The sequence below is a fragment of the Macrobrachium rosenbergii genome, chromosome 49, assembly GCF_040412425.1.
Source record: "Macrobrachium rosenbergii isolate ZJJX-2024 chromosome 49, ASM4041242v1, whole genome shotgun sequence".
Lineage (NCBI taxonomy): Eukaryota > Metazoa > Arthropoda > Malacostraca > Decapoda > Palaemonidae > Macrobrachium > Macrobrachium rosenbergii.
Window position 1 is genome coordinate 7,269,095 of NC_089789.1, and position 23,466 is coordinate 7,292,560.

Here is a 23,466-nt window from a genome sequence, read left to right on the forward strand (position 1 = left end):
TTCATTTTAAAAAAAAATTCATATCTCGCAAAAATGTTCTGACTTTGTATCGAAAGGTCCATATGTGTTTATACAAATCTCATCATTTTGAAAATGGCCATTTTTGCTTATTTTTCCCCAGTGTTCCACACAATATCCTTTAACAAACCCCTATATGTATCAACAACCTGTCGTTAAAAAGAGAAACATATCGATCCTTAAAAGTCTCTAAACAAAATGTATTAGGCCAAGAAGGAAATTGGTAACAACTAAGGGTAAAACTAAAGCATAAGTTTCACATGCCAAGAAGGATGGGTATTAATATAAAAGAAAAGACCTCTACCAGTATGCCTTGTGAGGCAAGTTAAAAGCAACACACGTATTGTTACATGCTCAACTGGTCTTCTTGAATGTGTTGTGTCTACCAAGATGGCAATGTGCCTACCAAGATAAGATGGCAATCACAAAATTCTAGCTTAGTTGAGAGAGAGAGAGAGAGAGAGAGAGAGAGAGAGAGAGAGAGAGAGAGAGAGAGAGAGAGAGAGAGAGAGAGAGAGAGAATAAAACCATGAAGGCTCCATGGGGACACAGACTGAAAAAGGAGTAAGCTGAGACCAATGGATGAAAACATACAGACAGCAGAAGTGATGGTGTTTGGTGTGATATCTGGGAAGATGAACAGAGAGAGAGAGAGAGAGAGAGAGAGAGAGAGAGAGAGAGAGAGAGAGAGAGAGAGAGAGAGAGAGACTGACTCAAGATATGGAGTGCTTTCATGCTCTGGCAAAAGATAATTAAGGAAAGTTGACGGATGCACAGAGGCAGGTGGCAAGATCAAAGAGGAATGGGCGGAACATAATCAGAATCTAAACACTGCAATGAGAAGAAAGGATTTAGTCAAAACTGCAAAGTGGCAAAGCACAAAAAAGATTAGAAAAAAAGAGGTAAGGGAAAAATGGAGGCAGTTCAAAAGGAAAGGAGTATGCCGGGTGAAAATTTGACCGTAGTCCTAGACTTTAACAAGGATAGAACCTGTTACTAAGGCATATGACTGATAATTAAAGACCTGGATGGTTACATTATGACCCACCCTGTGAGCCTGATACTCATACTGCTGAACCTGGGATGGACACCAGGTCATATATGATGAAAATAGAAAGGTATTTGATTTTATCTTCCCCTGCGGACAAGTCGGCTGCACTCACTCAAGAGTTTGTCGATTGAAAAGTGACCTGAATCTGGAGAGCAGAATGGTAATGTGGAGTTCATCTTCAGAGGGTTGATATGGAAGAGATTTGGCAATAATCATCAATCTCCCCATTGGAACATGGTCTCTAAGTATGGGAAAAGATGGTAAAGGATATGTTAAATTTAAAAAAAATTCACAACTGTTAGCTTAGCTTATAAAAAAATAATCAAAATTAAACACTAAGTTTGCCTAAGAGCCAGGATATAATCTGCAGAGAGGAAATTATTTATCATTCATCAGTGATCTTGAGAAGGCATTTGACAGTATAAAGGCAAACAATTCATGTGTATTTTGAAAGTAAAGGGAATAAAGATGATCAGTTAAGCAAGTGATGAAACTATATCATAACATACAACCATTGCAAAGACAGTGGAAAAATATGAGTGTCCATGAAGGACCAGCTCCAAGATCTTTCTTATTTCTCATAACAGCACCAGCTACAAAGAAGCATAAAAACAGGTGTCTTGGAGCTACTGTATGCATATTACCTAACAGCAGATTCACAGGATCACTGAAGACCAACATAAGCCAAACTATGATCAAAGTGACGAAATAGAATGCAAAGTACGTTAGTACAGTTTAGAAAGTAATGTACTGAATGTATAAATACTATGAAACAAAGCTTAAGAACACAAAATTTATTGGAATATAACAATTTTTAAAGTAAATTGTATTTTCCTAACTATACAAACCGAGGTCCTTTACATTAGGAGATACTTTCAGGCGTAGGCTGGAAACGGCTGTTAAACTCTTGAACAAGGTGGTTAGGCAGTAACTACCTCCAGGTAGGCGGGGATACCCGCCTGCCCGGATGTAAACATTCCAGTTTGCCTTTCGGCCCACGTACAGATTGAGGGGTGGCATGAGGTGGGCATAATTGTAAGGACCTCGGGTTTGTATAGTTAGGAAAAATACAATTTACTTTAAAAATTGTTATTTGTTCCAAGACACAATATACAAACCCTCGGTCCTTTACATTGGAGACTCACTGATTGGAGGAGGAATCTGAGAAAGTCTCTCTGAACTGACTGGAGTTCACCACCTTGTCTTCCCTTCCTGGTCGTGAGAGCGAGGAAGGAAAAACTACCTCTGACAAAAGATCGGGTTGTAAGAAACGAGGATCAGTTGTCAGATTTCTGGGTCCCTTTGCATGAAAGAGGAAACGTCAGTTCATGCAAAGTAGGCTGAAGGAAGAATTTGACGCGGATGACAATAAGGCAAATACAAGCATTGGGTTGTCTCATAGTCATGGTCTCCTTCCTCCCCTTGCAAGAGGAAGGAGTGGGGTTGCTTCTATTAACCTGAACGGAAATAGAATGGGAGCTCCTGTTATGTGCTTATCTGCCTCGACGCCCGGTCCAGCTTGTAACGGCATATCCGCTCCTGCCCGTGGGAAGAGAGCCAGGATGGGGAGAAAGAAGAGAGGCCAGTCACTCAACCTCCATTCTCCCCATCACAGCCGTACAACATAGGCGAGATGCAATCCTGTCCCGTTAGGGAGCTGGATAAGCTACACAACTTGTTGAGCAGCCACCACAGGACCCAAGGAAAAAGTGTCCAGGACTTGTGTGCAACATCCCGGAGGTAGAAGGAGGTGAAGGTAGTCTGTTGGGACCACACGCCCGCCTTCAGCTCCTGTGGTACCGACATATTCTTCCGAATGCGAGGATGGACCAAGCCATCAACTTTGTGAGCTCTCGGGTGAAAGGTACGGTATCGTCGTCATCAGCTGCCAAGTACCTCCTTGATCGCTTCATGAAGTCAGGAGGAAGATGTGTCCTTAGACACTTCTTTCTTGGGAGAGACAGTACTGGCGAAAACGTTGACGACATCCAGGTTAGGAATGTCAAACCTTTCGGAAAGTACCACAGCTCCCAATAGGACAAAGTAACGAATGATCTGGATCATCGATACAAAGTCCAAGGAGGAGGGGGAACAAGAAGGACTCGAACCCGACAGTCGATGCCAATGGATTTGGAGTCCACCTACGACATCCGAGAAGGATGATCCCACCCTGTTCTTCCATCTTCTACGCCAAGGCCAGGGTAAGATGAGAGATGGACCTAAGAGGGCATATCTCTATCCGACGACTCGTGAGGGCGAGTGCAGAGCACGGACAGGAACCCTAAACGAGAGCCGCATGCCACCCAGAAACATTCCTGGGACAGCATGACTGAAGAAGCTTCTCGTCCGTAGCTAACTCTCGACTAAGGAGACGAAGGCTACTTCAGATAGAAGACTAGGTCGCAAGGGCCTACATTCTTCAAAACTGAAAGGGAGAGAAGCAGCCCTCGGCGGAGAAGACGAGAAATCCAGACCTGACGGTGACTCTGACCGGGAAGAAGTTCCGACAACGACACCACCAGCGAAGACGGATCCAGTCCCTGGGACAGTGTTGCAGAGGACTTCAAGGGATATCCAGCTATATCCGTTGCCGCTCAGCGAGAAAGCCTGTGCTTGCAAGGAAAGCTGGAAAGTCTCCCAGTCCCAAACACACAGGGATGTACTGCCTCAAGAACCGCTTCTTGTGTAGCAGCACAGGAGGATGGGTCAAGCGGAATTCTTCTCGATGCCTCGGCAATCAGGTCGGAAGAAGGGGAAGTCTTAAGTATTTGTCTGTAACTTGGGGTGAGCAATGTTTGTGAACCCCTAGCTAAACGGGACAAATACGGAGGGAAAAACGTTGATATCGAGTTTTCACCAAAAAGACAGCATGCCTCAACAGAGCGGCCCCTGGTCTGGTATGAGGGAGCGAGAAAACACTACTGACTTGTGTGCAGGTAGGCAACAGAAGGACGGTAGGGATTTCTCAGTCCAGCAGTCTCTGCATGAGTCTTCATGAAGAAAGAGTGAGCAGCATGTTCTGTCCCAATCACTCAAACCCGAGGCCAAGCTTGCCTACCAATACATCCCCACCAGGGATGCATCTGGTTAATTGAGCTGTCGAGTGTGCAATAGAACAACACTCGAGTACCTTCAAATGTCGAGATAAAACAGGGGGAAAAACGATTGCCTCCTGTTTGTCGACAAAAGTCACTATTGTGGTTTTATTGTTCAATGAAACCAGTAAGTGCCACAAAACCCATCCTGGATTCTCAGACGGCCAAAAGGCTGCCCTGAGCCCAGGACGGTGACGGGAAGGTACTAATCATCTCGGTCGCACAAATTCAAGACAAGGTCTTTACCAGTGTGCACCTATTCCTCAACCTGTGAATCTGTGAGTAGACACAAGATTTGAAGGAAATATGAAGTCATATCCGAAGGTTCCTATAATCAAGCATTAGCCTAACTCTTTCCTCATACTGTACCTCGAAGAGGAAAGAACGGGGAAAAGGAAGCAGACTTCCATTTTCCACCATGGGGAAGCTTCTGCAAGATGACAGGGAACCGAGACAATTAGCTCTAGCCGGCTGGCATTTCCCGAATCGGGAGCACGGGAGAGGTGGTGGGATGAGAGATCGATGGAAAGAATTGCCGAGACCTAAGGGAAATAGATACTTCTCCTGAAGGAATCCATTCCCAGGTCTCGGCAATGTTTCTGCCAGCTCAGAGACTCGATAAGCATCATTTTGTCCAGGCATCAGCAGTTGCAATCTTCTTCTGAAGCCTAGGACTTCTTAGCTAAGGAGTTGAGGTGGGCTGGCTTGAACCCAATGTCGAGTTGAAAAGACTAAGACCCAAAATTCTTGGCCATTGCCCAAAGGACAAGGCAGTGCCCTGGTGGGAACCTTGATTACCGGGATATCTGGCAAATCTCTGAAAGAGAAAGGCAGAACCAAGTAAAGATTCGTTCCCAAGGGTCGAGCCAACTCGGGACTTACGAAACTGGAGATCCGAATTGGGACAAAGTCCTTCTTCTTAGCACCAGAATTGCCCAAAAAACTGTGTTCAGCAAGACCCTCCGAGGCAAGAAGAATTCATATTCTGCCGAGGCAGGGGTGAAAGTTTGGTATTTCTACCTGAATTAACTCCATCGAAGAAAAGAATCCATCAGGTTGAGAACGCTTCTCGGAAGACAGGACCGCGGCGGTCCCTGACATTCTCGGCCCCTCGGAAACTGCAAGGGTTGCAAGTGATGAAGGTTATTCATTGGGGAGCGCGGTCCTGTCCGGGGATCCTCGCGCCCGACGAATCAGCGCGAAGTTCCCGAGAACACGGGGGCGATCAGACATGAAGAGGAAGACCTTCGCTGTTCCGATCGCATGAAACCCCTGTACTTCTCCCCTGGAGGAGAGACCTTGACAGATCCCATGAAACCCTTCTCAGCTACCTGGTTATAATACGAGAGAATCGGGGGACCGATACCCAAAGCACGCCAGGCAGCCGAACTCCGAAAGAAAATTTCGTCAGAGCTCTCTCTGTCCGTCTCGCTCCTCTCGGAACAACCGAAAGGAGAAGAGAACAGGTGAGGAGAAAAGAGTAGCCCTACCTGTCCTGCCAGAATGATAAGCAGGAGAGGCGGACCGTGAGCAATAATCAACCGAAGGAGATTACTGCCACACGGGGAAAGAAGAGCACCTATGCCGTGGCAAAGTGCTTTCCTGGGAAGAGCAAAAGTTCACTCGAGCATAGACGAACCCGAATCGGAAAAAACCGAGTAGGGCCGGGCCGAGCCGAGCCGATCACGAACGCCGATCCAGCTGGTCGGTATGCAGCAGACTGGGAGGCAGGCGAGGCGGGGCGAGCCGAAACGAGCCAAGCCAGTCTGGCAAGCCGAGTCAAGTCGAGCCGAGCCAGTCTGGCAAGCCGAGTCGAGTCGAGCCGAGCCAGTCTGGCAAGCCAAGTCGAGCCGAGCCAGAGCCAGACTCATAACTGGGCAGGCCAGACTCGTCTGCTGTGAACAATTGCTAGTTTCCCGAACTCTAAACTCCTTGAGGCGAGACCGAGGCCGAGGCCCCTCGAGAAGAAGGTTCATAGGGAATTCTGTGTCTGCTATCTTGCATGCTCGAACCCTAAAGTTCGAGACACAAGAACGAAGCCCCCGAAGCAACGAAGCAGCTGGTGGGCAGAATCGAGACACCTGGCGTCGCGGTACATAGAAACCTGGGTGTCCGGGCGACCAGACACATGGGTGTCTCGGCAACCAGACACCTGGGTGTCCCGGCAACCAGACACATGGGCGTCCCGGCAACCAGACACCTGGGTGTCTACCTGGGCGTCCCGGCAACCAGACACCTGGGTGTCTCGGCAACCAGACACCTGGGTGTCTACCTGGGGGTCCCGGCAACCAGACACCTGGGTGTCTCGGCAACCAGACACCTGGGTGTCTCGGCATTTTCTCTCGTCCTATGCCTCTCATAAGGAGAGCGCTCGTGATTCATAGAATTCGAGCTACCCACGAGACTTCCGAAAATCGGGAGCGGCTGCTTGTTACCTAATAAATTAAAAGAGCCAAGCACAGAACCAGTCTTAGATGCAGACTTCCAAGACTGGCAACGAGGGAATGGCCTCGAGAGGCCACGCTGTCGCGGCCCCCGAAACGCAAGATCCCACAGGAAAATGCGAATCGGCCAACTTTTCTTCCGGAAGAGAGTCAGTCCCTTAGAAGTCCCGCAGGACTCCCAAAGTGAATCTCTTCCTTGCTTCTTCTGGTGTTCGAACCGAGAGGATCGAGACACCAGGCTGGGAACCCGACCGAGCACTGGCAAACACTCGGGGAGCGCTTGCGGTGCTGGCAGGAAGAGGAACCGAGACACCTGGGTGCCTCGTCCCTTTCTCTCGCACTGCTCCCGAACTGGGCCCAGGAAAATCTCTCCAGACCAGATCGGGATACTCGATATTCCATAGAATCTCGAGCACTCGAAGCGGCTCGCGAACGAGCGCCCGAAGCAGCCCCCATCTTAGAGGCGGAACCTCTAAGACTCAGGAACGGGAACGCAAACTGAGGTCTGCGCGCCCGCGGCTTCCGAAACACAAAACCCACGGCTATGCGAATCGGTTCCCTAACCCGAAGGTCGGGAAGAGCCAACGAGAGACCCACTGCCTCCTCGGAAGGAGGCAGTCCCTAAATGTCCAAGGGCATCAAGGGGAAGAAGCAGCATCCTTCCTTCGGCCGATGGAGGTCTGTCCGATTCTCGGGACCTCCAGGACCTCGGGAGAGGAAGGGAAGACGCAGCAGAAGACGAAATCGAAGATAAGATGAAGAAGACGGCGGCTACTTCCACAGGACAGCTTCCTTCATCTCCACTCCCACATCTTCTACAGGATGGTCGACACGAAACATCGTAACCTCCAGGGTAGTCCGGCAGGAACACAACGGACGCAGCCAGGACACCACCACCAGGAGAAGCATGATCAGGACAGCCGATGCAGGAGCTACGGCAGCAGTTCGGAGGGCAGGAGCTACTGCAACGGCCAGGAACATCACCTCAACAGGACCACTTCCTAAATCTTCACACCGACATCTTCTACAGGATGGCGGACATCGTAACCTCTGGGGCAGCTGGCAGGAACACACGGAAGCGGACCCGGGCACGACCGCCAGAAGCAGCAGGAATGATCAGGACAGCCGATGCAGGAGCTACGGCAAAGGTTCGGAGAGCAGGAGCTATGCAACGGCCAGGAACGTCACTTCCACAAGGCGACTTCCTTCCCTTCACGCCCACGTCTTCTACAGGATGGCAGCAGGCAGGAACACAACGGAAGTGGCCCCGGCACGACCACTGAGGAGAAGAAGCGGGCACGATCAGGACATTACGATGCAGGAGCTACGTTGGCTGTTCGGAAGGCAGGAGCTAATGCAACAGACAGAGTGTCATTGAAAGTCACCAGCATCGACAGGAGCGATCAGGGCGGCTGCGGCAGGAGACCAGGAGAGCAGCCCGAGACTGTCGAGAGTTGACACGAGCAAAACACAGGGAACAGCCGGAGCAGATAGACCACAGATACGCAGGAAGCATTGCAACAGCATACATGAAAACCAGCAATGACAGCGATCGAACTACATCGGCGGGAACAGAGTCAGAGCGATCCCGACGTGGTAATATGTCATCTAATCAGGTATTGTGGTCGATCCCGAGCAACACTGAATGAAAGTCGGGACTGCTTCATGCAAGATATTCTTGATATATGATATCCAGCCAACTACTGCTGTCTCTGCAATGCTCACTGTCAACCTGAAAGAAAAACAAATATGATTAGTAGAGGGAGGCTCCTCCCGCTACAAGGGAACAGCCCACGCAGCATTAGGAGGTACTCTAGACGAGGTTGCTCGCTCCTCCCCCTCCCCTGTGTCTTCACCCGACGAGCAAGCGAAGAGGGCGAAGGAGAGAGAAGGAAGAACCTACGGGAAGAGAAAAAAGGACAGAGGGGAGGCCACCAAGGGCGCCGTGGAAGCGGAACTTATCGACGACGCCTGTAACCTCCCACTCAGCCCGCAAATCTCTAAGCGCAGGCGGCGAGAAACACTCAGCATAAAGGAAGAAATTAGTGATGCCCCTTACACACGGAGGCGGAAGCCCAAGAAGGGACTAATCTTAAGTCCCGATGGATGTAGGGAAGTGAAGAAAAAGCGTCCCAAACTAATCCCGAAAGTAAAGGGGCGCCTCCAGTATTACGTAAAGGGCCGCTGGAGAGAAGCATTACCACTTGGTTACGCTACTCCAGTTATGCCCTCTGGCCACAAACCCAAGACACAGGCAGGGAAACGACGGCTTACACAAGGTTATCACAAATCGTGGGTTTGTATTACAAATATCAAACACACGCAATATAAAACAAAAATACAGAAAGATCCCACCGTAAGAGCTTAACGACAGTCAGCAGAGAGAACAAAAAAAATGTCGTCAGCAACGGCTGACGGCCGAAAACAAACTGGAATGTTTACATCCGGGCAGGCGGGTATCCCCGCCTACCTGAGGTAGTTACTGCCTAACCACCTTGTTCAAGAGTTTAACGGCCGTTTCCAGCCTACGCCTGAAAGTATCTCCTAATGTAAAGGACCGAGGGTTTGTATATTGTGTCGGAACAAAAGGTGTTTCCCATACCCCAAAAATATGGAGGCAGGACACACTTTGGAAAAGAGGAAAACCTTGTCATAAGCCTCCAAGATAATTTGTCAATGGGGAGATTGATGGTTATTGCCAAATCCCTTCCATATCAACCCTTTAAAGATGAACTCCACATTACCATTCTGCTCTCCAGATTCAGGTCACTTTTCAATCGACAAACTCTTGAGTGAGTGCTGCCGACTTGTCCGCAGGGGAAGATAAAATCAAATACCTTTTTATTTTCATCATATATGACCTGGTGTCCATCCCAGGTTCAGCAGTATGAGTATCAGGCTCACAGGGTGGGTCATAATGTAACCATCCAGGTCTTTAATTATCAGCCATAGGCCTTGGTAACAGGTTCTATCCTTGATAAAGTCTAGGACTACGGTCAAGTTTTCACCCGGCACCAATGTCAGTAATACAGGCAGTCCCTAGTTATTGGCGGGGGTTGTATTCCTGACAATGTGACAATAACCGAAAATCAGCGATAATGGCGCTGATCCCTGGTTATCAGCACCGATAACCAGAGATTTGGGCATATAGGTGACAAAAATCCAGTTATCATCGCCACTAGACAAGCCGTAAAACAGGATTGCTGATGACCGAGGCCGCCGATAACCGGGGACTGCATACTTTTCTTTTATTTCAAGTACTGAAACCATTAAAGATGTTCTCACTGAGAGCATGATACCAAAATTATGAGTGACACCTGTGATCCAGGTGATCATGGATGAGGAAGTATGTTAACCCTTAAACGCCTACTGGACGTATCATACGTCGACTAAAATTGTCTGTTGGGTGCCAAGTGGACGTGCCGTGACGTCGACTACAAAAATTTCAACCTTCAGTCAACTTTGACTTCGACTGAAATGGTCGAAAAACGCAATTGTAAGCTAAAACTCTTACATTCTAGTAATATTCAATCATTTACCTTCACTTTGCAACAAATTGGGAAGTCTCAGCACAATATGAAGTTTTTATGATAAAACAAAGTTTTATGAATACTTACCTGGCAGTTATATATATATAGCTTAATCCCTGTCGAACCGCAGATTTTTCAAAACTCACATTGAGCAACCGAATGGTAGGTGTCCGATAGGTGGTTAACAACCCTTATAGGTGGTAGCTGGAATCATTCCCGCTTTCAGTTCCTCAGATCATCTCTTGCCCGACCTTAGCTCCTGAGGGGAGGAGGGTGGGCTTTAAAATAGAGAGCAACTGCCAGGTAAGTATTCATAAAACTTTGTTTTATCATAAAAACTTCATTTTTACGAATAGAACTTACCTGGCAGTTATATATATAGCTGATTCACACATTTGGAGTGAGGGTGAAAGACAGCCAACACTGTTGGGAAACAACTAAAAGTCGTAGGTAAACACCTTGATTCCTTACCTGTAAGGTAGCTGACTTCAAAGCCTGCCTCTTGAGCCGCTTTCCTTAGGAGCGCCAGTCAGGTGAAGACCTGTTATACTGAAAACAACTCAATCGAAGTCTGTCAAACGGGTGAGACCAACAACGACTAGACTTCTGTACTTCCTATTCTCTATTACCTGTAACCTACTCAATCTAACCACCTAACCTTGCAGACTAGATATACACCTATCTAGTTAGACTGAAGTTAAGAGTTCCCACAAGGAAGCCTCAGACAACCATAAAAACACCAAACCAATTACAGGTATCCCAAACAAAAATGTTAAGGTTGAAAAGGAGGTAGTTACTCCTTTACCCAATACCAAGCTGTAGCTACATATGGGCCTTGAACGTAACATTTCTCATAATCTACTCTTACCTCTGAGGTAATGAGAAGGTCTTGTAAAAACAGAGTCACTTCTCCAAAAAGTGGCATCCATAATTTGTTTAACTGACATATTCTTTTGTATAAGCCAGAGAAGTTGTAATGGCTCTTATTTGGTGAGCCTTCACCTTCAACAAACCAAAGTCCTCCTCTTCACATAAAAGGTGAGCTTTATTATTGTTCCCTCAAAAAGAATGATAACGATTCTTCAAGAGGGGCTTGAGGATCCTTCACTGAACACCAAAAGAACTGGAAGAACCTCTTAAGTCCTTTGTCCTGGAAATATAAGCCTGGAGGGCTCTAACTGACAGAGTAGTTCTCCTCCTCTTGGCCCACTAAATCAGTGAGGTTTAGGAACCTCAAACGCCCCGCCAGGGGTTTGGAAGGGTTCTCATTCTTAAAGAGAAGTCAATTTTAATGCGCATATTGCTCCATTATGATTGAAGCCTACTTGTTTCTGAATAGCCTGAATCTCAGCTAACCCTTTTGCTGTAGCAAGAGCGAAAGGAAAAGAGTTTTCTTTGTTACGTCTCTCAGGGTTGCTTGAGAGATGGGTTCAGAACTTCCTGCTGCACAAGAACTTCAAAACCACATCCAAATTCCAGGACGGGGTCTCAAAGTCTGCTTTGTTGTTTGAAAGACTTTAAAAGGTCTCTTCAAGTCTCTATCTTGAGACAAATCAATGCCTCTGTGCCTAAAGACGGTAGACAACAAGATTCTGTATCCTTTTATGGTGGATACGGCCAGCTTAGAATCTTGCCTGAGGACAAGAGAAAATCAGCTATTTGGCTCACAGAGGTAGTGGTTGAGGAAACCTTATGCTGCTTACACTAAGATCTAAAGGTTTCCACTTTGATTGGTAAACTCTCTGTGAAGAGACCCTCCTCGCTCTGGCGATAGCTCTGCAGCTTGAGCTGAAAATCCTCCTCGCTCTGACAAGCTTCTCGATAGTCTGAATGCAGTCAGTTGAAGAGCGAGGGGTTTTGATGATACCTCTCGAAGTGGGGCTGTCTGAGAAGCCTTGGACTTGGGGGGAAGACTTCTCGAAAGTCCACTAACATCTCCACCACCAGTGAACCACTCTCTTGCTGGCCAAAATACCAGGGTCATTCTCCTGAATCTAGGAGGGCGAATTTCTTGGACTAGATTGATTATTTTTTACGGAGGGAACGATGAAAGGGTCCATCCCCGTCCAGTCCATCAAGAAAGGCGTCTACTGCTATTGCTCTCTGTCCGGGACTAGAGAGCAGTAGTTCGGGATTCTCTTGTTGTTCTGGCTGGAGGCGAAGAGGTCTATTGAAGCCTCCCCCCATAAACTCCACAGTTTCTGGCAAACTTGAAGATTGAGAGGTCCATTCCGTGGGCAGAACTTGCCCTTCTGCTGAGCATGTCCGCTCTACATTCTTCTGCCCCTGCACTGAGTCAAAAAGCTCCACCCCGTGGTCTTTTGTCCACAGAAGGAGCTCTCTTGCCCAACAGAAAGAGGTAAAGAATGAAGTCCCTCCTTGTTTGCTGATATAACAAGAGCCGTGGTGTTGTCTGAATTCACTTCTATTACTTTCCCACGACAGATTCCTTTGAAGGCTTTTAACTTGGGAACCAGATGGCCATCAACTCTTTCCTGTTGATGTGCCATCCGATGGTCCCTCTTCCCAAGAGCCTGAAACTTCCTTGTTCCCAGTGTTGCTCCCCCCATCCCGACCTCAAGCATCTGAGAACAACACTAGGTCTAGGTTCTTTCTCGTAGGGAGATTCCTTCCCCAAGATGGACGGGTCCAGCCACCAACTCAGATGTTTCTGGATCTCTGCTGAAATGTGGAAGAAAAGAGTCCTCCTGATTCTTCCTGTCCCAGACTTGAAAAGGAAGTGTTGAAGAGGTCTGAGGTGCAACCTTCCCAGAGAGACAAATTTCTCGAGGGAGGAGAGGGTGGACCAGTAAACTCATCCACTCATTGAGCACTTCTGCCTCCCCAGGAAATACTGAACCTTCTCAGAGGCACTTGATTTGTCTTTCTTGGGAGGGGAGAAGCCCTGAAAACGAGCTGAGTCCAGAACTATCCCCAAATAAAGAATCGTCTGACTCGGTTCGATCTGGGACTTCTCTGTTGATAATGAGACCCAGATCCTGAGCAATCATAAACGTCTTGTGTAGTCCTCCAGACACCTGTTCTTCTGAAAGCTGGGACCTTATCAACCAGTCGCCTGGTATAGGGATACTCTTATCCCTTCTTGATGAAGCCATCCTGCCACATTTGACATTACTCTGGTGAACACTTGAGGAGCTGTGCTGAGGCCGAAACAAAGAGCTTTGAACTGGAAGCATTTGTCCTGGATCACAAACCTCAAAAACTTCCTTGAAGTCGGGGTGGATGGGGATATGAAAGTAAGCGTCCTGTAGGTCCAGGGGATACCATCCAGTCCCCTGGACGGACTGCTGCCAGCACAGACTGAGACGCTCCATGGTAAACTTGGTCTTCTCCACAAAACCGCTCAATGCGCTTGACATCCAGGACCGGTCTCCATCCTTTTTAACTCTTGGGCACTAAAAAACAGACGATTGCAGAACCCTGGGGATCCTAGTTCCAAAACTGGTTCTATCGCTTATTATTTCTCCAACATCTGGTCTACTAGATTCAGGAGTGCCCTTCTGCTTTCAATGCGTTCAAGTATTGAGCCACTAGGGCTAGTGGCTTTGTTGAAAGTGGCGGTTTCCTCGAGAAGGGGATCTTGTACCTTCCTGATGACTGAGAGAGACCAGTTGTCCGCCCATCTTGCTTCCCAAGCCTGCCAAAATAGAGACAGCCTTGCTCCTACTGTTGTCTGGAGGACTTGTTTCTCAATTTCTAGAGCGTGTTCTAAACGTCCTTCTGTTAGTCTCTACCCCCTGTTTCTTGTCTTTTCCTCTGAAATCAGCTCTAGAAGGAACTCTGCCCAAAGGGCTGTTGAACTCTCTTTTCCTCCTTTTTGGCAGCTGGAGGAATTGCAGGAAACCTCCTAGCCGAAACAGAAAGTAAATCTTGCGTAGCTTTATGTGTGAGTCAGAGAAATATCCCTGACCAAGGACTCCGAAACAAATGCTCCGAGAGGGGCGAAAGGAGCTCCGCCTTCTGTCTGTAATACTTCAAGTCGATTTGGTGTGAAGGAACATAACAAAGCCCTCTTCTTCAAAATCCCTGCAGTGAAAAGAGAAGTCATCTCATTTGCTCCATCCCTCAGAGCCTTATCCATACAGGCCATAATACTGGAAAGGTCTTCAATTCCTGTAGCCTGCATGGTTTCCATCTTCTGGATAGAATTCCAACAGACCAGTCTAAAAAAACTGAAACACTTCAAAAGACCTAAAAATTTTAATGAGATGGTCTAGTTCCGTCATAGACCACATCACCTTTTGCTGAGTTAAGGGCATGTCTTCTAGAAGAGTCTACTAAACCAGAGAAGTCCCCTGGGAGGAGGCAGGTACTCCCAGGCCAAGAGCTTCTCCAGTGTCATACCATACCCGCCTTCAGCAACCTAGTTGGAGGAAACCAACAAGGAGGACTTTACTGCTTGTTCCCTACGCTCCTTAAGCCAGTTATCAATCCTGGTCAGAGCTTCTTTGCAGAAATGGAAAGCTTCATTTAATAAAGGCTGACTGCTTCCTCGATTTCTTCCTGTTAAACTGGGACTGAGGAGAGACGAGGAGCAGCAGGCTTAAACTCCCCACCATACAGCTCCAAAGAGAGCGAGAAAGAACCTGATAGTCATCAGCCGAATTAGAAGGTTTATCTTCGTCTTCTGAAACGTCTTCCAAATCATGCATTCCTTCCAACTCTGTCTCTTTCTCTTCCCGCTGTATTGAACGGGAGGGGCGTCGATGCGGCGTCCTGGCGGCGAGTTGGATTACGTCCTGGCGGCGAGCTGGTTGCGTCCTGACAAACAGCCCTTGAAGAATCCCGATGTCGAGAGCTGGATGGAGAGCCCTGGTATCGCGAGCTGGGAAAGTCCAGCCCTGGCGTCGAAATTGGATACGGCCCTGGCACCGAATTGGATGCGTCCTGGCGTCGAGAGTTTAATCGTCTCTGGCGTCAGAAAGGCACTGCGTTCTTTCCTCCTGGAGAACCGAGGTCGTAATCTTGCTGAACAAAGGAAGAATGTTCCCGCGAGAGGAAGAAAATTCCTGTCGCACTTCGAGAACGAGCCTCAGAGAAGAACTTTTTGACTTCCAGGCCAGAGAAGAATCTTATCCCAGCTCGCCCCTTGTTGACTCGAACGGGAGAGGGATCCACTCTCTCTTATCCCTAGGAGAAACTTCAGCAGGGAACTCCCCTTCTAGATCTCTTCACTGGTAACTTGGAGTCCTTACGCCTGACCGACTGCGGGGGAGGGACTAAAGGCCTGTGAACGAGAGAAGCCAATTGGCCTTGCATGACGGTCATAAATGATTGAGCAGCAGCAGCTGCATCTTGAGGATCCGAGGAGAAGGTTGTCGAGACAAGCTGGGAGCAGGAGAAGGATTCCTCGAGAATTCTCCGGAAGCAGAAAGAAGAAACTCTCCTCCTTCCTCCAACAGCGAGGAGAGGATTCATTTAAAGGTCTTGACCTTTTGCTGGAGCGGCGTTTTCATCGTCATCAGGAAAGCAAAAGATTCTGGGAGCTCCACGCACCAAAAGGGGAGAGCGAGTCCGGGGTTGATCCTTTGCTGCAACCATCTTCTTTTGGTCGGTCTCGAATCCTCAAACTGCCATCTACGTCTAGGAGAGGGGCTGGAGAAGACACAAGCTCTTCTGACACGCCTTTCTGTGGCGGTCATAAGCAGCCTGGGAAAAAGCAACAGGACTGCTTGAGGCGAAGCCTGACCGAGGATACTTCCCTCTCAACCCCACGATCGTCAGATTTCTCCCTTGGTCCTGGGAGCTTGTAGAGGTCTAGATCTAGGGGGCATGACAGGGTCGATCAGTCGCCACCTCCACTGCACTAGCACAATCATTATCACAAACTTCACTTGCACTCTTACCTTTTTCAAGGCTTCAAGTTGATCCTTTAATTCTTTCATCTCAGCCACACCATCCTGGCGAACTGAGGGTCCATAACAGCAGATACAGTTCCTGTAGAAGGAGCGGGGCTACCACCTCCCGGGAGAAGGGATCTAAAGGGTGATTTAGGAATAGAAGGGTTAAAAGAGAAATGTCACAGCTAACATCACTCACAGACCTAGATTTAGATTTAGAGGCCCTCCTTAACTTATCCATCTCTCTAATTTACGCACATAGCGTTTCATTTCCATCCATTTCTTTTCATCCAAACCTCGCATTCTTTACATCTTTTATCCAAGGCAAGTGACTCAAAACCCTGCACCTAAACAAACAGTGAGGGTCCACCAAGCTGGCAAACCTAACCTTGCATTCTTCATTCACACCTACTGAAAAACTTAGGATCAGACATCTTATCCAAGAACAGTCAAAAGAATAAATCCAAACAAGCCACAAAAGCGATTGACAATCCAAAGGTCAAAAATACGTCACCAATAAAAGGTCCAACACAGCGACCTTAAGCGAGCGAAAAAAGACGGAGAACCAACAACGATGTTGTCGGTCCAACCGGCAGAGATGATCTGAAGAACTGAAAACGGGAATGATTCCAGCTACCACCCTATAAGGGTTGTTAACCACCTATCGGACACCTACCATTCCGGTTGCAGCCGCGAAGTTTTGAAAAATCTGCGGTTGACAGGGATTAAGCTATATATATATATAACTGCCAGGTAAGTTCTATTCAGAAAATTTCAATTTATGGTGAATTTTAAAAAAAAAAATCGCACCTTACGCCCACAGGATTAACTGCAAAATTTCATAAATTCTTCATTTTGTCGGAATTTTGCACTGTTTTATATTAGCTGCGCCGTAAAACCTTTATACATGAAAATGTGCGCAATTTCATGTAAAATACAACAAAATACAACCCATGGTTGTAGCTTTTATCAGTTTGGAAATATTTTCATATAAATCTCGATAACTGCTAAAATTTCAACCTCAGGGTCAACTTTCAAAGTAAGTTGGTGTACGGAGGCCAGAAGTAGTCAGGGATATAGTGGGGGGGGAGAGATGAGGCCAATGAAATAAAAATACCTCAAATCAGATGTATTCTTAGACTCTGGCTGGCATGGCTGCACATTGTGAACCCCAGCAATCATAAAGATGAGAATGGCTACAATGAGGGCTTCTGTTAAAAAATTTTTGCTTAACCAAATGAAAAATGCAATTTTAAACTAAAACTTACATTCTAGTAATATTCAATCATTTACTTCATTTTGCAACAAATTGGAAGTCTCTAGCACAATATTTCAATTTATGATGAATTTTTGAAAAACTTTTTCCCACGTTCGCCCCAGAAATTCTTTCACGTTGTTGTTGGTAATGTTTGCACCCTTTTATATTAGTCATTACATAAAAAGTTTTATATATGGAAATGTGCACAATTTCATGTAGAATACAACAGAAAATAACTCATGGTTGTAGCTTTTATCAGTTTTGAAATATTTTCATATAAATCACGATAACTGCCAAAATTTCAACCTTCGGTCAACTTTAACTCGACCAAAATGGTAAAAAAACGCAATTATAAGCTAAAACTCTTACATTCTAGTAATATTCAACCATGTACCTTCATTTTGCAACAAACTGGAAGTCTCTAGCACAATATTTCGATTTATGGTGAATTTCTGAAAAAAACTTTCCTTACGCCAGAAGGCGGTAACTCGGCGAACATCTCAGAAATTCTTTCTGTTTACGTTGTCGTAATGTTTGCATCGTTTTACATTAGTCATTACATAAACTTTTATATATGAAAATGTGTGCAATTTCATGTAGAATACAACAGAAAAATAACTCATGGTTGTAGCTTTTATCATTTTTGAAATATTTTCACATAAATCACGATAACTGCCAAAATTTCAACCTTCAGTCAACTTTAACTCGACCAAAATGGTCGAAAAACGCAATTAATAGCTAAAACTCTTACATTCTAGTAATATTCAATCATTTACCTTTATTTTGCAATAAATTGGAAGTCTCTAGCACAATATTTCGATTTATGGTGAATTTTTGAAAAAAACATTTTCATTACGTCCGCGCGGTAACTCGGCCGAACATCTCAGAAATTCTGTCGTCACATTGTCGTAATGTTTGCACCGTTTTATATTAGTCGTTACATAAACTTTATATGAAAATGTGCGCAATTTCATGTAGAATACAACAGAAAATAACTCATGGTTGTAGCTTTTATCAGTTTTGAAATATTTTCATATAAATTACAATAAATAGAAAAAATTCTACCTTCGGTCAACTTTAACTCGACCGAAATGGTCGAAAACTGCAATTGTAAGCTAAAACACTTACAGTCTAGTAATATTCAATCAATTAGCTTCATTTTTTCAACAAACGGGAAGTCTCTAGCACAATAATTCGATTTATGTGAATTTTTTTGAAAAAAATTTTTTTACGTCCACAGCGTTACGGATTCTTGCATCATATTGTGATAATATTTTCTTTGTGTTGCTTTGATCGTTTTACAATTTGTTATATACCAAAATCATCGCAATTTAGTGTACAAAAAAAAAAAAATAATCCGTTAGCTTTAACTGTTTTGCTCACAGCACGATTTGTATAAAATTATATATGAAAATTTTTTTTGCGCTGTCATATATTTCAATATTTATACATGATAATGATATTTTTTTTCATTTCTGATGGTTGCATACTAAACTTCAGGCAATGAAAAAAAAAAGGAGCCAAAAATGAACTCTTAATCTTAAAAACTAAGCGTGCTGTGATTTTTTAAAAAAACTTTTTTCCCGCTTCGGCACTAACTCCCAAACGCCGCCGGCATACGGGAGACGTTTTTGTAAATAGAGGCTCGGCGTTTAAGGGTTAATACTTATGTCATAAGTATTCCTAGACAACCATTCTCTTGAACAAAAGGGAAGTACTGTAGTTTTCACAGTTGTAATATATCAAATCTCTCTTGAATGTTACACTTAAAACATCCCTCTAGAGTGCCACACTGAAAAGATGCATCTGTCAATTACAGATAAAGATAATTGGCCAAAAAAGAGGGCAACTATTCATAACTCTAACATGGAACCCACCAACCTCCCAGGTTTCACCTTTAGCTGGCATGGCTAAATACATAAGAGACTGACAAAAGGCTGATAACTTGGTACAAGACCAACACCAAACAATGAGGAAGAGAGTAATACCGACATGCATAATTTTCCATATAATATATTACGGCTATTGCATAATAATGAGAGACTAAACAGCACAAGGCTTTTTCTTCTCTGATGTTTCCCTTCTTTTGTGACATTAAAAATACTGTATATTGGCTAAGCTGAAAAAGATTAAAATCACACGGCTTAAAACACCACAGAGCTTGTAAAAGTTACTGAATATTTCTCCCCTAAATTCATAACACCATATCTGACAGTTTTAAAAAACAAAAAAAGATTAACTTACCCTTGTACTCTTTGAAAACAAGGCCTTCAGTTGATGGACTACAAATACCATAAAATGTTTTCTTCACTTCATGTGAAGGTACATATCCAAGACGATCATCCATACTGCCTGTAATTAAAAAGTTTAACACTATAAATACGAGTTATTAAAAAAACTACATATATAAACACTTTTGAAATGATTCATTGTTGTGTTATTTTGCCCAGAAAATGTTATCCTAATTACACAATAAAAGTTTGTTGCCATTAATTCATGAGTTCCAGTCCAACCTAATTATATTTCAAAAGCCATAGAAGTTCTAGTTAAATGGTATTCTTGATTACTTTGAAAAACATCCAGTCTATATAAGAATGCTATCTAAACTGGAACAACCTCATTTAGTGCACTCTGCAGACAAGAGTTAATTAGCCAAATCATTATAATTCTGAATGGAATCTGCCTAAGTATTGCAAAGCTTCTGAGGCAGAGAAACAGGTTGCTTTCAGATCCTGACATCACAGAAGTGAAGGACCAATTTGCCGATTCTTTCAGTATATTTTTATCTCCTAAAAGGTGGCTACCATCCAATCTCCCTGGCCTTGTCCACAATACAAATCCATTAGAAGTTGTTCATTAAAACCTAAAATTATATCAGCAAATTGTTATATGGCATTTACCTCCTCCATCACATATCTTCCTTCTATAATAACTCTGATGAAAAGATTCTCACCTTCCTGAAGATCTTCTTCAGCTAGAGAACATCCTTGGTAACTATCATCACGTCTTTAGCCACAAAAATTTGAGACATTCTAAAGTTCACTTCAGGTTCATATCTTTCACTTAGAGCTCCTTACATGAACTCTGAATTGCACTTAAATTTACTTAATGTTAAATTCAGACTACTATTTTGAGGTGATGTTCTCTTGTGATGGAGCTATCAACATTTTTGTGCCTTGGTTATTTTTTAAACAATTCTGGTGTATGAGCTCATGCATTTGAGCATTTCATCTCAAATCAATAAATGGCTTACAGGAGATTTCAACCACAGCAGAGAAGGAAATGAAAACTTATTTTACTGAGGTTTCCTTGAAACTAGAATATTTAAATGTTTCAAAATTGCAGTTTTTAAAAGTAAATTATATTTTTCCTAACTATACAAACCTGAGGTCCTTTACATTACGAATTACTTATGGTGAAGCTGGACACAGCTGTTAAAACCCTGGAACAAGGTGGTTAGGTAGTAACTACCGCCAGGTAGGCGGGGAATACCCACCTGCCAGGATGTAAACATTCCAGTTTGCTTTTTGGCCCAGGTTCAGATTGTGGGGTGGCATGAGGTGGGCATAAAATGTAATGTAAAGGATCCCAGGTTTGTATAGTTAGGTAAAACACAATTTACTTTTAAAAATTGTGATTTGTTCCAATAGGATATACAAACCATCAGTCCTTTACATTAGGAAGACTCACTGGTTGGAGGGAGGAATCTGAGTGAGTCTCTTGAACTGACCGGAGTTCAGCACACCTAGACTACTCCTCCTGGTCGAAAGAGCAAGGAGGAGTACCGTGCCTCTGACATGTTGATCGGAGTGTAGGAACTGCAAGATCAAATGTCAGAACTAGACCTTTTTACGAGTGAGGAAACGTAACCCATACGAAATAGGCTAGGAAGAATCTAAGAGTCGGAGGCAGTAAGGAAAACCCAAGATAGGATTCCCTTATTGCCAATCTCTCCTTCCTCCCCTTGCTAGAGGAAGGAGAGGAATTGCTTCTATGATTCCAGAAGAAAAATAGAACGGGTGCTTGATGTGTAGTCTTACAGCATCAGACGCCAGATCTAGCAAGTATTGGTTCGAGTCCTATTCTCATCCTGAAGGAGGAGAAGTAGGAGGATGAGGAGGGAGGAGGAGGAGAGGCCAGTCACTCTCAGTATCCTTCTCACTTCCAGAACTAACACCTTAGGCGAGATGCTACTAGTCCTCTTGAAGGAGCTGGGTAAGAAAACACAACTTGTTGAGCAGCCACCACAGGGGCAAGGAAAAAAAGGTTCCAAGGACCTGTGGGCAAGATCACAGGAAGAAGACAAGAGTGTGGTCTATGAGACCACATCTTGCTTCCAGACCAATAGAAACTTCCAGAATATGAGGGATGGACCAAGCCACTGACTTCGTGAGCTCTCGGGTGGAAAGTACCGGTATCGTCATCGCCAGCTGCCGAGTCTCTTTTGATTGCTTCACAAAGCCAGTTGAAAGATGTGTCCTTAGACTCTTCTAGCAACTCATCTTCTATTATCTCACTTTCTTCTTCTATTACCTCACTTTCCCCTTAATCTTCCAGTGTTTCCTCTGCAAAATCTCTTCCTATAATCTCTCCTATATCTGCATTCCTTCTCCAGCCCATTATCATCTCCTTTCCTTCCTGCCCATCTATATTCCCTTTCTCTGATGTGAGGGATTCATCCTTCACAGTGTGTGTTTTGTCTATTTTAGGTATCTTTTCTTTTTCTGGTGATAGTCTTTGAATCCTAGTAACATGTATTCTAGCTACTTCTCAGAGGATCCCCATATTTAACCACTACTGTTTTACCCAATACTCCCACTACCTGAGCAGGTCCTCTACATTCATTTTCATTTTCTCTCTTATACAATACCTCGTCTCCCACTACTGGTTCTTCAAATTTATGTTCTCTGACATTTTTGTTTAAAGCAATTCTTATTTTATTAGAAGACTCATTTTTGATTAACACTTCTCTGGCCTTATGCACTGCATTCAGTGTATCCCTTACCATGCTTTCTTCCATACCTTTCTCTGCTTGCAGGACTTAAACTTTCTTCTCCCATTAAATTTGGCAAAAAAGGGTTTTTCCCAAATACTAATTGGTTAGGGGAGAAACCACCATTATTTATTAAGCAGTTCCTAGCACTCACTACCCATCTTAATGATATGGACCAATCCACTTCATCATCTTTCTCAAGCTTTCTTCGATTGTGCCTACCATCTTTTCACACAATCAATTGCTCCATGGAGATTCAGATGCTGTGGCCAATACTTTAATATTCCATCTTTCTGCAATCCTCCTTACTTTTTCATTTTGAAATTCTCCCCTGTTGTCTGATATTTTAGAAGGTGCTCCAAACATAGCAAGCCACCCGTCAAAAAGTGTCTTTATAATAGTTTCTGGTTTCTTGTCTTTTATCCAAAAAGCCTGACAATACCTTGATGCCATTTCCACCATTACCAAGAACTTTCTTTTATCTCTCCCACATCCATTGCTACAACTTCATTAAATGTCTTACTCCAAGAAAATCCCACTACTGGTTTAGCTGGGTTTCTTTTATACCTTTTACATACCTCACAACTTGTGATTAAGTCTGTTAGTAAGTTTTTATTTCCTCTTTTTCTTTCTCTCTCAAACCATCACTCCACTGTGCTTCTTCTGTTAGCTTCCATATTTTATCTCCACTTCTGTGACCAGATTGTTGGTGTAACTTCATCATTGCACCTTTAATTTCCCTTACACTCTTTCTCTTCCATTCCCCCAGTAACAATTCTTCTACCTTACTCCTCAAAATTGATATTCTTAAGTGGCCCTGTTTGTCTTCTCTTAACTTTAACTTCATTTCCCCTAATACTTCTATTTTAACAAATTCTCTTTTAAATTTATGGTCATACCCATTTTACTCATAGTTTTCTTACCTATTAGCCACGGTACATCACCCTGCAAAATTTCTGTCTTCAAATAAAACTTTGTTTTTCAATGTCACTGGTATTTCCATGCTCCTTTCGACTTGTATGATGACTCACCAAAATTAAATACTTCACTAGACTCTTTCTTAGTATCATTCATTCTCCTCAACTCTTCCTGATTCAAACCCATGACAATGCGTACTAGTCACAATTCCCCACAACCTGTTGACTGACATCCTGTCTAAAATTGCATCAACCTCTTCCCAAGATTCTTCCTCTATTTTACTAATTTCTCCTATATA

At 44.4% G+C, this 23,466-nt stretch overlaps 1 protein-coding gene across 1 annotated transcript in view; it reads right to left on the reverse strand.

Annotated features, from left to right (window-relative positions):
- Nucleotides 1–23,466, reverse strand: part of LOC136832040 (telomerase reverse transcriptase-like) — a 32,874-nt gene that overhangs the window by 5,016 nt on the left and 4,392 nt on the right. Inside the window, exon 2 of the mRNA XM_067092541.1 lies at nucleotides 19,502–19,609. Within this exon, the coding sequence (XP_066948642.1) occupies nucleotides 19,502–19,604 (103 nt within the window). The 5' untranslated portion in view covers nucleotides 19,605–19,609. The remainder of the gene's footprint in view (nucleotides 1–19,501; nucleotides 19,610–23,466) is intronic.